At 40.5% G+C, this 13,885-nt stretch overlaps 1 protein-coding gene across 1 annotated transcript in view; it reads left to right on the top strand.

Moving 5' to 3' along the window:
- Window positions 1-8,536, top strand: part of GPCPD1 (glycerophosphocholine phosphodiesterase 1) — a 69,884-nt gene extending 61,348 nt beyond the window's left edge. The window contains exons 18-20 of the mRNA XM_054023008.1: window positions 1,647-1,782; window positions 2,193-2,353; window positions 6,813-8,536. Coding sequence (XP_053878983.1) covers window positions 1,647-1,782; window positions 2,193-2,353; window positions 6,813-7,002 — 487 coding nt within the window. The 3' untranslated portion in view covers window positions 7,003-8,536. The remainder of the gene's footprint in view (window positions 1-1,646; window positions 1,783-2,192; window positions 2,354-6,812) is intronic.
- The last annotated feature ends 5,349 nt before the right edge of the window (window positions 8,537-13,885 follow it).

The raw sequence follows: 13,885 nt of genomic DNA, 5'->3' as shown, positions 1-13,885 counted from the left end.
TAAACATTTATTTTCTCAAAACAGGAAAAAGAGCAGACTTTATACTGGGGTTTCACTTTCCCTCTGGCTTCAGTTTCCTGGCCATTCCAGCGTGTGTCAATCTGTTCCTTCCTCTTGGCTGGAGGATAAAATATTTAGTGTCTCAAAATAAGAAAATACCTGTTTGAAATGCTCTGCTTCACAGTACTGCATAAGGAAAGTGAGGGCCAGATAACAGCTCTAATGTCTCTTCAGTTATAGGACAGTTTTGGGTAATGTCAGTGTCCATATGCTGCTGTGCAAACAAATGCCAAGACAGTACACTTCTCTGGTAACAGCCAATTCTTGTCACAATAGGTGACATTTTAGAACAGGCAGTTATTTGGCAGTTAATTTGCATGCACTAAATAAATATACATATATAATGATAGAATTCTCTATTGACAATTTTCAACAAACCTCCAATTTAAAAAAACACGAAAATTCTTAAATTACATAAATAGAGTTATTGGATATTGGCTTTCTAGAAAAACTAATTGGCTTTCTGTTGTGGCACATCTTATGTTGGTTTTCTGGGTGCTGAATAAAGAAGACACAGACCCTGAATAGGGAACTTATGGTCTAGGACAGACATAGAGTAATTGACACACTACACCAGTCTTTGTATGGAAATATTGCAGAATTCCCTATTGAAAGACTGTAGAAAAAAATCTTTAAAGCAGAGATTTGAAAGAAGATGGGTACTTGACAATAAGAGGACTTCCAAACATAAGGGACAGCCTGGGGAAAAGAGTGGAAGAAGGGTGCAAAGGGGCTGGTTAGGAGGGGGCAATGAAAGGTGAAAAGTAAGTGACGGAGGAGTCAAAGTTAATGAATCACCATGCCCAGAATACTACATCCACCTATTACTATTTCATAGCAGTGCTGGTGAACCAACTCTAAAGTGGTGTGGCTTGGGAATGTTTTAAGTTTGCTATTGTGTGTTTTGTAAAGGGAAAAATGATAGGCTACTCGCTTCTAGAATTTTATATATGGAAAACTTTGGGGGGGGGACATACTTTAGCGTACTTTAAATAGTTGAAATATGTGTGAAATATGTAAATCTCTAATGTGGTGAAAGGGACAATGGTATGTTGTACACATTGAGGCAAAACTGCAGTGTTTATCTGTTGCATCTGCAAAGGATTAAATGAATACCCAATAAGTAAAAGTATTCCCTTCTAACCGTGAGACTGAACTTGTCATTTGTAGTGAATGTGTTCAAACATGCAAATATGCATATTACTATGCAGGAAAGGGAGACATCACTATGCCAAACTATCTTTTCTGGAACTAAAATCCAGGGCAGTCATGTCCCTTTTGCTTAGGAAGAAAGGGGAGAAAAAACTCAGTCTTATGAAAAAGAATTTCTCCATTTTCTCATAACATTTGCCTTGTCTTTCTCTGGAATATAGTAAAGCTTACTGCATTGTTAACTTTTTAGTCATGTCCAACTGACTAAACAGACTGGTGTCTGTCCACAAAACTGCTTAATCATTGATTAATACTTTGCATATTACATGTCAATACAGTTTGGGAATGGTGACTCTGCTTTTATATTCTCATCCGTGTGAGAGAAACACTACTGAAGTTTCCCTTCGCAATTGTATTTTTATACTCTTTTACAGGGTTCGGCAAAAGCAAAATAAGTATCCTGTGTTGTTTCTAACGCAAGGAAAATCTGATATTTATCCAGAACTTATGGATCTCCGGTCTCGTACAACTCCTATTGCCATGAGCTTTGCCCAGTTTGAAAACTTGCTGGTAAGTTGTTATGCTCTTGTTACTCTGTGAAATGAAACTAACTTATTGCTATATTCCAGAATTGCTGATAAACTGACTTTTTTTTTTTAAAATACAGAAGCAGAATAAGGTGACAAGCAAACTGTTAAAAGAATACATAAACATTTAGTAAACAAATGTAGTAATGTATTTTCATTGCTTTAAAGTACTAAGAATGCACTTCAGTCCTCTTGCATTTTTAAAGACTTGCTTCTTTAACTACTATTCAATATTCATTTAATCCTGGAGTTCATAAGATTTTTTTTTTTTTCTTTTAGTTGTCTAAAAATTGTGAAACATTTCAGTGATCAAAAGCTAGAAACGCTGACTTTTAAGAGTATTTAGTCTAGATTATATTTGCATTTTCTTAAGTGTTTTTTATAACTTTTCAGGGAATTAATGTGCACGCTGAAGACCTGCTTAGGAACCCATCATATATTCAAGAGGCCAGATCTAAAGGTTTAGTTATTTTCTGTTGGGGTGATGATACAAATGACCCAGAGAACAGGAAGAAGTTGAGAGAATATGGCATTCATGGGCTAATATATGACAGGTATTTATTACTTTAGCATTACAATACCTAAAGTGAGCATATGAAATGTTTGTTGTTTCTGATCCTGCATTGACTTCACTTTGATTTTGGCCTGATTTGAGTGGGTGTTAGAATATCTTGCTCTGTATGTGTCTGTAAACCCAAGTTCAAGAGACAGTTGTCCTAAAACTCACACATATACGGTCTCAGTTGCATATGTGAAACATTGGTGACTCTTCCTTCTGTAAGAGGACGCTGCGAGTACATGGATGGCCAGTTTGAGTGGCCTTGCGTTTGATTCCTAAAAGAGAGAACTTAGTTTACGAATATAAGGCTGCATGTACACTGCCACTTTCAGCACTAAAACTTTAGTCGTTCAGGGGTGTGAAAAAATACTCCCATGAGTGACAAGTTTTAGCACTGAAAAGCTCCAGTATAGACAGCGCTTTATCGCTGGGAGCCGTGCTACCGCTGCTCGTTCGGGGCGGTTATTTTTATCACTGGGAGAGATCTACTCTGGTGATAAAGCATGACTATGCTGCCCATGTAACAGTGCTGCCGCAGCCGTACTGTAACATGGGCAGTGTAGACATACCCTAACATGTAACTGGCATTTTTGTTGATTGGTTTTTAAACTTTGTATACAAGATGTGGGAAAGTTTGCTTAACTGAAAACTAAGTGTAATAAGTATTTAATATTTTCAGATATTGTTCTGTTTAGTAAAATTGACTTTCAAAACTGTACATTCTTGTGTAATCAGTACTGCTCTTGTCATCAAGAGGAGCTAGACACAGTTCTCTCAAGCCAGTAACCTCTACTACTCAATTTTAGAAGATTCTAGGTCAAGGGTGGGCAAACCCCAAAGTGTCACAACATCTCTTCTCCAACTCTGCAGTAGAATGCTATATCTCCTTTAAAGTAAGGAAATAGTAAGATGTAAGAGGAGAGGCTTGCATATAGCTTCCTGGAGAGCGCACACCACCCCTGCACACCTATAATATGATTTGGTGGACAAGTTAGTAAAGAAGCGCTCTGGGTAAGCTCTAAAACGTCTCTCACCAACAGAAGTTGGTCCAGTGAAAGATATTACCTCACCCACCTTGTGTCTTTAATATTGACTGACCATTTTGATTCTAGAAGACTGATTATTTTGTGTCCTGAAGTTATGAAAAGGGCTAGGCCTAACTTGGGAGGGAAAAGTACTGGTGAAATTGTTATCCTAAAAGTCTCTCATTGATGGAAAGGACTTAACACCTCAATCAGCAGCAGTTCCTAAACTGCAGCTGAAGATGAATGCCTCTTAGCTATGGAAATAAATGCTATATAGTAATTCTTTCTTGAACATGCTAAAAGGTAGTTACAGTACATGGAGGAACAACTGTTATAGCTGGTGGCCTAATAGAGAGGATTCCCTTAGGAATGGATCTGCTGACTGAGGGAGGGCCAGAAAGTGAATCCAGATTTCTTGAGTCCTGGTCTAGTACCCAACCACAAAACCATCCTTCTTTCCTTTCAAACTTGTGACATTGGGCAAGTTGCTAACTTTCCCAGCTGTGAAAAGAGGCTAGCACTTGCTTATTTTACAGGGATGTTGAAAATTCATTAATGTTTTCAAGGTGCTGAGATACTACAGTAAAGAGGTGATGAGGACAGAAGTACTTATATACTCCGGAAAGAACTGGAGTCTAGCTGGGAAATCAGAGACACAGAAAATTAAGTGACTAATAGCTAAAAAGTTAGAGAATTTGCTAATGATTAAAATAATTTAACAAATTTCTATATGAAAGTATTAATTAAACCTAAATTAAAAAAATACTTTTCACCATTTATTTATTTTTTCACTTTGGTAAAGCTGTCGAAACTGAAGTTTCATTTTTGGCTCTTGCATTCTAGCACAAAACTGCAGTGTTTAGGTTGCAACCAACACAGTGGGATATATACATACAATCTATCAAACTTTAATTGGGATTAAAACCATCAAGGAAAAACATTTCCAGTATTAGTTTTGGTACATAATTGTTTTACATAACTTACAGCTTGGGCCTCACCCACCTAACAGTATTTTCTTAATTTCTCACTATTGTTGTCATGTATACTCACAAAAATGGAAGCTTTAGCATAGATGAGGCACTATTGGCAGCCCGGTGTAGTTAATTCTCATGCACTGATGCAAAGATGTAGAATTTGTGTTGCAAATACTACAAGGGAATGTTCAATCCAAACTCATTGGACTAACTTCTTTTTAAAAAACAACATATGTTCTGTAAATATGTTATACAAATTCTAAACTTGGGGCCTTAATCGCCTAAGTGTTCATGTAAATTAGCAGTGCCTTCCTGTAAAATTAAAATTAAATAGTGTTTTATTAGATTAACTAATGTTTAATAAATGTTGAACATTAATTGATATTCAACTATGTTTAATAAAAGACAGATATTGTAAGTATACAGATAGATATAATATCTGCATGTAATAATTCTACTGACAAGATGTTTACTGTGTAATTACTATTTGGCACCTAAATAGCATGATGACAAACATTAGATATAGATATTTCCTAAAAAGACTTTCTGCCTGTCATACTGGTTTCTTCACTTTTAAGCCATTTAATAATACTATATTTAGTTTGTGTGTAAACTTACATATTTGATATTTTCCCTTTCACACTGTCCCTATGTTATTTGCCTGGGACTGTAATATATATTTTTTTTTAAAGGACATGGACATAGTCTAGCATGATGGGTCTTAAATCCTGATTAGGGCCCATGGGTGCAACTGAAATACAGATATTAAAGAATCAGTCTTTAAATTTATTTCAGAGCTCAACAATCATTTACTCTACTGTGTTGCTACATGCTTCCTTGGTTACAAGCTTTCTGCTTTATAATGCATTATAAATGGTACTCCCGAAAAGCCCAGTATCTGAGTATTTTGGACCTGAACGTTTATTTTAAAAGAAAAATATTCCAGTTGACAAAACTAGTGTAGATGTATTAATAGTGTTTAGTAAAGCAGATGGAAATGTTTAATGGAATGGAAAGCCAAACTGTTGCTGTCTTATTCTTTGGCACTAGGATCTTGAAACACTGTGTGTACTTCACCCAGTATTAGAACACACTCTTATATAAATACTCCTATAACTATATGTGAATCAAGGAAATTTCACCTTCTAAGGCTGATACTGGGCCCTTAAGTTTTATACTGCATGAGCTTCAGTATCTAGTACAACAGAACATCACATTGATCACAGAACCACTCTGATATGCCTTTGTGTGAGTTTGTGTTTGATATTGGTGGCACTTGAACTAGTTTTTAATACAAAGCTTTAATTGGACTTTTAAAGTACAACATTTTATACTTAACTAATATCTAAATGAACTCTTCTTAAAAAGCTAATTATTGGGGGTTAAATAAGTGAGTTGACAAGCAAAGATGAAAGTTGGGAGCTACTGAGTGAAGAATGGAATGAACTGCTGAGTTTCTGGGAGATTGGAAAGGATGCAAGTCCATTGAGGGCATTAGAGTTTCATCCTGTTAGGAGCCATTCAAGAGATAGTGGAGAAGAACAGACACACCTCTCTTCTACCACACTACTGCCAGTGAGTTGTCTTAAAAATTGGACCAATATAGAATGCAGTGGCAATTTCTGTGGGGATTATTTAAACACGAACAATGCTCTTTTAAAAAAAAACTTTTATAATTTGCAACAGCAAACTTGAATTTGGACTGTTTGGATATATAATGTCAGCCTTCCGGGGCTCCAGCCAGTTTAACGCTGGCTCTGCTTCACGGACCCCCCTGAAACTGACTTGTAGCCCCCTATGGGGCCGCAGACTCTGGGTTGAGAACTGCTGCTCAAAGGGACTGTCAAACAAGGGGCTGGAGGTTACTGCGAAAACTCTCTCCAGCTAATGAGAAAAGAACAGGAAAATAGTTTTTCATTTTAACATTCTTACTACTTTACATTTCAAATGCTATAACAGTGTTTTTCCTCTTCTTTATCTTTAATAAAAGAAGGTTTAAAAGGATTTTCAGTGGTGTTTGCAATGGTACAAAGCTGGCTGAAATCTCTGCATACCAAACTCCGGACCTTGTCCAACACTGTTTAATGTTGGATAGTGACTGGGTTATGTTAATATCTTTGGATCATATATTCCATCTAAATTAATACAACACCGGTATTAATTAATGTAAAGTCATGTCTTCAGAAGAATAAGTGGATGTTGGTGGTCATAGTTTGCTTGCTTTTTAGCATCTCCAGTCATACTATTAACCATGCTGATAAAGGACTACCACTTTCTATTGCAGGATATGGTTTAGAGAGACAAGTTTCAAGTGTTAAGTACAGATGTACTAATTTATAGAGGTGTTAGCTACCTAATTTCACTCTAAGCAGAGAAAATGGAAATTAACAGTAGTTTTATGTAGCATTATTTCTGTAGAACATCATTTCTTAGACTTTTTTTCTCATTTATTCAGGATATATGACTGGATGCCTGAACAACCAAATATATTCCAGGTAGAGCAGCTGGAACGTCTAAAGAGAGAATTACCAGAGCTGAAATTCTGTACATGTCCCACTGTTAGCCACTTTAGCACCTTGTCTCTGTGTAAATGTCGTAATAGCCTTATGGAAACGAATGGCATAGATAACTTACCAAATGCTTAAGTGTGCATAGGCTGACTCCAGGCAGGATTCTGCTTTCTGTATTTAATTTTCACTATTGGAGCAGTGCCATCTATGCCTTCATTTTTTTGAGCAATAACTATGTTCCTATTCCATGACAGTACTTGCTAGAATTTAAAATTCTGTTAAAATGTTAGGCCAGTTATAATTATTGTTCCAGTTTACATATACAATTTTTAAATCCTCACAATCCACAAGTTCAAAATCTTAAAATAGAAACCAAGTACTGTAACAGTGTGCAAACATGTCTTCTAAAATGAGCAATCTGAGGTGTGGTACTTTCAAAGATGAAATTCTAGAGGTTATTGTGATATGATATTGAAACTGCTGATGTAGCATTTTGTCATAGATTTGATTCCAGTACTAATCTGACATCAGATTAGGGGAGTGATTGTAATGTATGCATAATTAGATCTGGCCTGAATAAATTAGTACCTCATAAGCATGTATTTGCACTGATGCATCCAATTGTACAAAACCTTTGTGCCATCTTAAAATGTGTGTGTATATATATATATATTTTTTAAGGAAACTGTGGTGCACATGAACTGATTTTTCTTGCTCTGTTAAAACCTTTAGGCTGCCATTTTTTTTTCTTTACCAGCCAACTGAATGGCATAAAGTCTGTTTATGGCAGTTAAGGGTCAACCACAAGTACAGCTTTTAATTAATCATGCACAACCCTGCCAAACCTCAAAACGTTGCAAATAACTTTAGACACACAAAAAAAGATTTTTCATTGGTTAAGAACTTCATTGTTGCACAATAATCTTAAAAGAGCAAATGTGTATAACACACAAATTCTACAAAATGCATGCTTCGGATATTAAGCATGAAATTTATAGGTGTTTGCAGTGGTCCTTGCATCCTTGAGGTGCTAGTTGAGTGGGAGGGTAGCAAGGATGAATTAAAACGCGTAATCTTTGTTGCCTAAAACCATGAGCCTTATATGTAGGTATATTCAAATAAGGTTTTTACCATCTACAGTTCATCTTACTACATGTTACAGACCACTGACCTTTTGTATTCTGTCACAGTTGTGATCTTTGCTTTCAAAATTGATTTCTCAGATAATCCTTATCCTCTATTGGCTGATGTCTGCCCTCTGTAATTTATTCCAAAATTGTAGTTTAGAAAATCGTGTTAGATATGTATGCACGTTCTTCAATTTGTACCTCGTAAGATACTGTCATGGCAACACAACAGTTATAACTTTTTACTGAAGTGTTCATGTATAATAAAAAACCCCAAATATTTATTTTTCCCTTATTGTAAATTGACAATGAAATTGATAGCTTGTATAATACTCTTTAAATACTGTCATTGCTGCATAGAATTGATTACATGAACAATTGCAAATATGTATTTGGGCCTGCACCACTGAATAGTTTGAGGCAAAGGATTTCTTTCAGCTTGTCTTGCATATCTAGTATTTAAATTTCTTTTGTCCTCCACAAACAGCACACTACTTGGAAATTGTCCTTTATTTAAAAAAATAAATCTGAATTTAAAAACAGCTGTTAATTTTTCTTTTTCATGAGCTACTTAAACTGGTTTGAAGCCAACTGTTCAGTAATAAATCATAGCAGTGGTGTTTGGTACAGAAGTTACACAGATCCAGATTCATAAATCTGTAAGACTGCAGATTGTGATGAAATTTTACAATGTTGTTCTTAATTTAATTATTTATCTTGAAAGATGCCCAAGTGCTTGTTAACCCACCAGACTGGCTCTCTTACAGTCTGACTGATGACCCAGATTGCATGATTCGAAGACCCAGAGAATTTAAAGTGATAGCTTGTAATGTTAACACAGTTTTCAATACAACATAATTTACAAACTGATGTACTAACTACACTAGAGGGTTGCACGTTTCATTGCTTGTGTAGGCTGAGCTGTACCTTCAATGAGAGAGCAGCATATTAAGCTGTTGCTGGTGATGTGTAGGCAGCAGTGGGGGACACTAGAGGTACCTCTGCTCGCATGGTGCCATACAGTTGAATGTAGGATCTTGCGTTGCTCTGCCAACGAGGATTGGAATGGCTTAACAATGCACAGCAGCACTTAGTTAGGACAATGCGTAAATGCTGCCATGTTGCATCACCAATGTCAACACTGTTCTTGGCTCCTGCACCTATGTTCAGACAAAAAAACCTGACCATGGAATCCCATCTGGTCCTGATGACTTATTACTGTTAATCAATTTGGTCCTCTGTCTAGGGTAGTTCCTCAGATTTGTCACCTGCAAAGAATGGCTCAGGTGTGGGAATCTCCCTCACATCCTCTGCAGTGAAGACTGATGCAAAAAAATCATATAGTTTCTCTGCAAAGGCTTATCTTCCTTGAGCTCTCCTTTAGAACCTCCATCATCCTGTGGCCCCATTCATTGTTTAAAAGGCTTCCTGCTTTTGATGTACGTAAACATTTTTTTGCTGTTAGGTTTTTGAATCTTTGGCTAGTTGCTCTTCAAATTTTTTTTTGCCCTTCCTAATTACACTTTTACATTTGACTTGTCCAGAGTTTGTGCCTTTCTATTTTTCTCAGTAGGATTTAACTTCTGATTTTTAAAGGCTACCTTTTTTGCCTCTAATCACTTCTTTTACTTTGTTGTTTAGCCAGGGTGGCACTTTTCTGGTCCTCTTACTATGCTTTTGAATTTGGGGTATACATTTAATATGAGCCTCTATTATGGTGTCTTTAAAAAGTTCCCATGCAGCTTCCAGACATTTAACTTTTGTGACCGTACCTTTTAATTTCCATTTCACTAGCTTCCTCGTTTTTGTGAAGTTCCTCTTTCTGAAGCTAAATGTTAAGGTGGTGGGATTCTTTGGTGTCTCCCCCCTCCCCGCCCCCCGATATATTGAATTATATTATGGTCGCTATTATCAAGTGGTTCAGCTATATTCACCTCTTGGATCGGTTCCAGTGCTCCACTTCTGGACCCACTGCTGGTCATCGCGGGTCTGCATGCCTACATTATTCCACCAGTCTCTGCTGTGATCTCCTAGGGGGCATCAGCAGCTGTGCCAGTGTACAATGCCAGGGTGCTAGGTGCTAGGTGCTGTACAAACAGGACAAAATGACCGTCCCTGCCCCCAATCGTTTAAAATACAGATTTAAAACAAGAGACAGCAGCTGGACACAGACGGGAATCCAAGGAAGCAATAGTGTCTAGGTAAACCAGATGGACTATATTGGTGAGTGCAGGGGTAGAACACACAAGCAGAGTGAACAGTGCGGCCAAATGTCATACGAGTTCTATTATTTGGGCTGGGTTTTTTTTGGGGGGGGGGGGGGGTTAGGAGGGGCTCCGCTAAATGGGAAGGGGCTGAAGGGGACACAGTGGGGGAGCAGAGGGGCAGGTGTGGAAGGAAGCTGAAGTAAAAAAAGTGGGGGTGAAGGGATTTGGAGCGAGTGGCCAGTCAGTGCTAGGCAGGAACAGCACACACCGAGTTCGGATTGGACTGTCCAGAGCCTCCTGCTTGGGCAGCTCCTGTCCCTACGGTTGGCGTCTCTGCTGTTCTCCCCTAAGGCCACACAGGGTGGGGGAGAGGAGGCACCACCTGGGTACTAGTGCCCAGTGGTGGGGGGAGGGGTCCTCCCGTGCACAGTTCCGGAGCTGGGGTTAATGGGGGGAGGGGTGGCTCCATCTGGGCCCCAATTTACCCTCTTCTTCCTCCCTCCCCCCCCGACCCAGTGCCTGTGGCTGCTCCCCGCCAGCCAGAGGATGGCTGGCTGGCTACTGCCTGTTTGCAAAATCTGACCAAGTCCCTGGACGAAGGTGAGGCTCTTCAACTCTGGGTTTCCTTCAGCTCCTCGTAGAACTCGTGTCAGAGTATCCTTCATGTGGGTGGGCTGCAGTGAGTATCCTCGGGGGGCCTGGTGATGAGGCGGGGGCAGGTCGTGGAGGCCCCTCAGACAGGAGTTTCTCCACTTTAAGGGACGAGGGGGGCTATAACTCCTAACGAAGAAATGGCGCGGGCAGGGTCCCAGGAACGCCGTGCAGTGTCCCTTACAGTCTCTTCTAGTGTTAATGTATTGCCATGAATGCCCCTTGTTCCCATCCTGGTGCCACGCCCCCCCCACACACAGAGCTACGGCTCAGGCATCGGAAGGCTCCCTGGTGTCCAATGAGTAGTTGCAAGGACGAGGTTACTTTCGCAACACTCTCCAGGCAGCCTGACCCCTCTCCTTTGGCCTCGGCTCCTGGCAGGTTGTGTAAGCGTCCCAGGTGAGAGCTCCCTTCTCCGCCTTGTGGGCCGGGGAAGGCTGATGAAGCAGCGCGTCCCCTCAGGCCTCAGTAGCTGCTCTGTTCTCCAGGTGGCCCAGCTAGCCGTTACGTGAATTAGTTAAGTACGGAGCTCAGTGGTTCCAAATCATCTGAAGGCCCAAACCCTGGCCGCTGCCCTGCCTAACCATTATTGCTTGGCTCAGGGCCGGCTTCTCACTGGTGTCAGGGGAAAAATGAATCTTAAGGTGGGATTCGACAGAGGAGAGTGGCCGAGATTACTTCCAGGAGGGCACTTAATGTAGGAGGCCCCTGGTTTTGGATGCCGATGGGGATGATAGCACTTCCCTCCCTCTCAGAGGTGTTGTGAGGATAAAGACATTAAAGAATGAGAGTTGCTCAGATACTACAGTAATGGAGGCCCTGTAAGTACCTACACTAGCTTTCAGTCAGATACGAAGTGAAGCCAGTGTGAGAACGAAGACGAGGGAAGATTTAAATTGGTTTAGATGGATAAGTAGGGCTGAGTGAGGCAGCTCCAGATGCAACCCTAACCTCAGAGACAGCATCTGCATCCACTCCAGCTATCACCTGCCCTCTTAGCTGTGCTAAAATACATCCCTGTCTCAGCAACCTGTACTGGGCCAGCCACTCTCTTGAGTTCGGGGGGTTAAAACATCTTTACAGTGCATGCGTGTCCTTATTTCACCCAAAGGAAATACAGATACCCTGAACAATCAGCCTGGTTTTAATAAGGTGAACTCTTAGCTCATTTAGATTAACACTCAAGAATGCTAAACCGCCCGTGGAATCAAAGGCTGGCAGTTCTGTAGGGTCTTTGAATGTCTCCATTCCCGAGGCTACACAGCCAGGCTTTTGAGAACAATGTACCCAGCTTTGTAGTTACATAATAGATGGTAATTGGTTTACTGGCATAGGAACTAGAGTTTCCTTAAAGAAGACGACGTGAAATTCAGGACCAGCTCCTCAGCTAGTACAAATCAACCTAGCTTCATTGACAATGGTGATGCTGAGCTGCTGAGAATCGGCCCAGGGTGTTCCTAAGGGCATGAAGCACCTAATGGCAAAGCAGTAAAGATGTTCGTTAACAATGATACATTTAAATGTTTCTTAACTAGAGACTTTTGGTCTAGCAGCTGTCTGGGAATGAATGCCCACTCAATGTGATTTCATTTCTCTGTTTCTCTCCACTCAGTCAAATGAACCAGATCCTCAATTGGTGTAATTTATCACAAGCAATTTCAGTCCCATTTCTCTCCCCCGGCTGTCTGCCCTTTCACTCCTGTTCCTGTACTATCCACTCATCCTCTTTTGCTTTACCTTAGCTTCTACTTACAAACGATCAGAGTGTACCTGATATAACTTGACTCATTTTGTATTTTATCTGTCTATCTTAGGTATTTATATACCCCTATTACCGTAACATCTCATAATTTTGTATGCTTTTATCCTCACAACACCCCGGTGAGGCAGGGCCGTGCTATTATCCCCATTGTACAGATGGGGAACTGAGGCACAGCGAGACTAATGGCATGTCTACACTGCAATTAGATACTCACATCTGGCCTGTGCCAGCTGACTTGGGCTTGCAGGGCTCAGGCTAAGGGCCTGTTTTACTGCGGTGTAGGCATTCAGGATTACCCTGCACAGACCATCATTCCCTGAGGACTGAATGGCTCCTGCTGGTATCCCAGAGCAGAGCAGGGCAGGGGTATGTGTAATGGTCTGTGTCAGGTGGGTGTGTGCAACAGAGCGCAGGAAGGCACAATCTAAATCTGAGGCCTCGGAGCTGTCTTCTCAGGGGGTTTCTGTCCAAAGCAAACAATCCCTCATTCTGTTGCTCCGGAGAAGCATAAAAGAAAACAAAAAGCCTTCCCTGGAGAGTGAGATGATCAGATTGTGGTGTTAGCTTTCCAGCAGGCATTAACACATAGGCCCGAATTCATCCCTGGCACCACCCCTACTGAAATCAGTGGAGTTACACAGGGATAGATTTGGCACAGGAATAGACTGATTATTTACCTGGTACCATATTGACGTGTGTAAGCAGGGTCTGAAGGAGCTGTCCCCTGACATCTAGCAATGAGTGGGGACAAAAGACTTCAGGAACAGACCGTGTTTGCATAGTCACGTCTCCTCTGCCTAGGCACGCACCATGATGGAACTGCTCTGTCGGAATGAACACTTTTGGCTGTGGTTGGGTTACGAATCGCTTTAGTGCAGGGGTGACGGAATGTTGTTATCCTGATTGTGTGAGGAAAGGGCAGCAGAACTGTACTGAATGTGGTTATGGTGTTTTCCCAAACTAATGCTTGGTTCCCTTTCCCTTTTAGTAGAGCGGGGAAGAATTGCCTCTAAGAGGCGCACAGGGGTAGTGTTCAGTTTTCCCAGATTACTGGGAGGGGGCTTGAGGCGGTTCTGTTTCGTATTGTTAAGAGGAACCTCTAGATATCAAACCCAGCCCTTGTTGCTGCTGATGGCACCTGGCAGACGGGTTACACGTGTATTTGTGATAGGAGACTTGCAATGTCACCCAGAGCTTTGGGATAACAAATGGCACCCAGCTTGTCCGCAAACCTTGTGAAGTCTCATGTCTCTCTGTTCTTTCTTTGCATT

Source organism: Malaclemys terrapin, chromosome 3 (assembly GCF_027887155.1).
Source record: "Malaclemys terrapin pileata isolate rMalTer1 chromosome 3, rMalTer1.hap1, whole genome shotgun sequence".
NCBI lineage: Eukaryota > Metazoa > Chordata > Testudines > Emydidae > Malaclemys > Malaclemys terrapin.
Note: the sequence above shows the minus strand (reverse complement) of the source record. Positions and strands in the feature narration are given on the sequence as shown.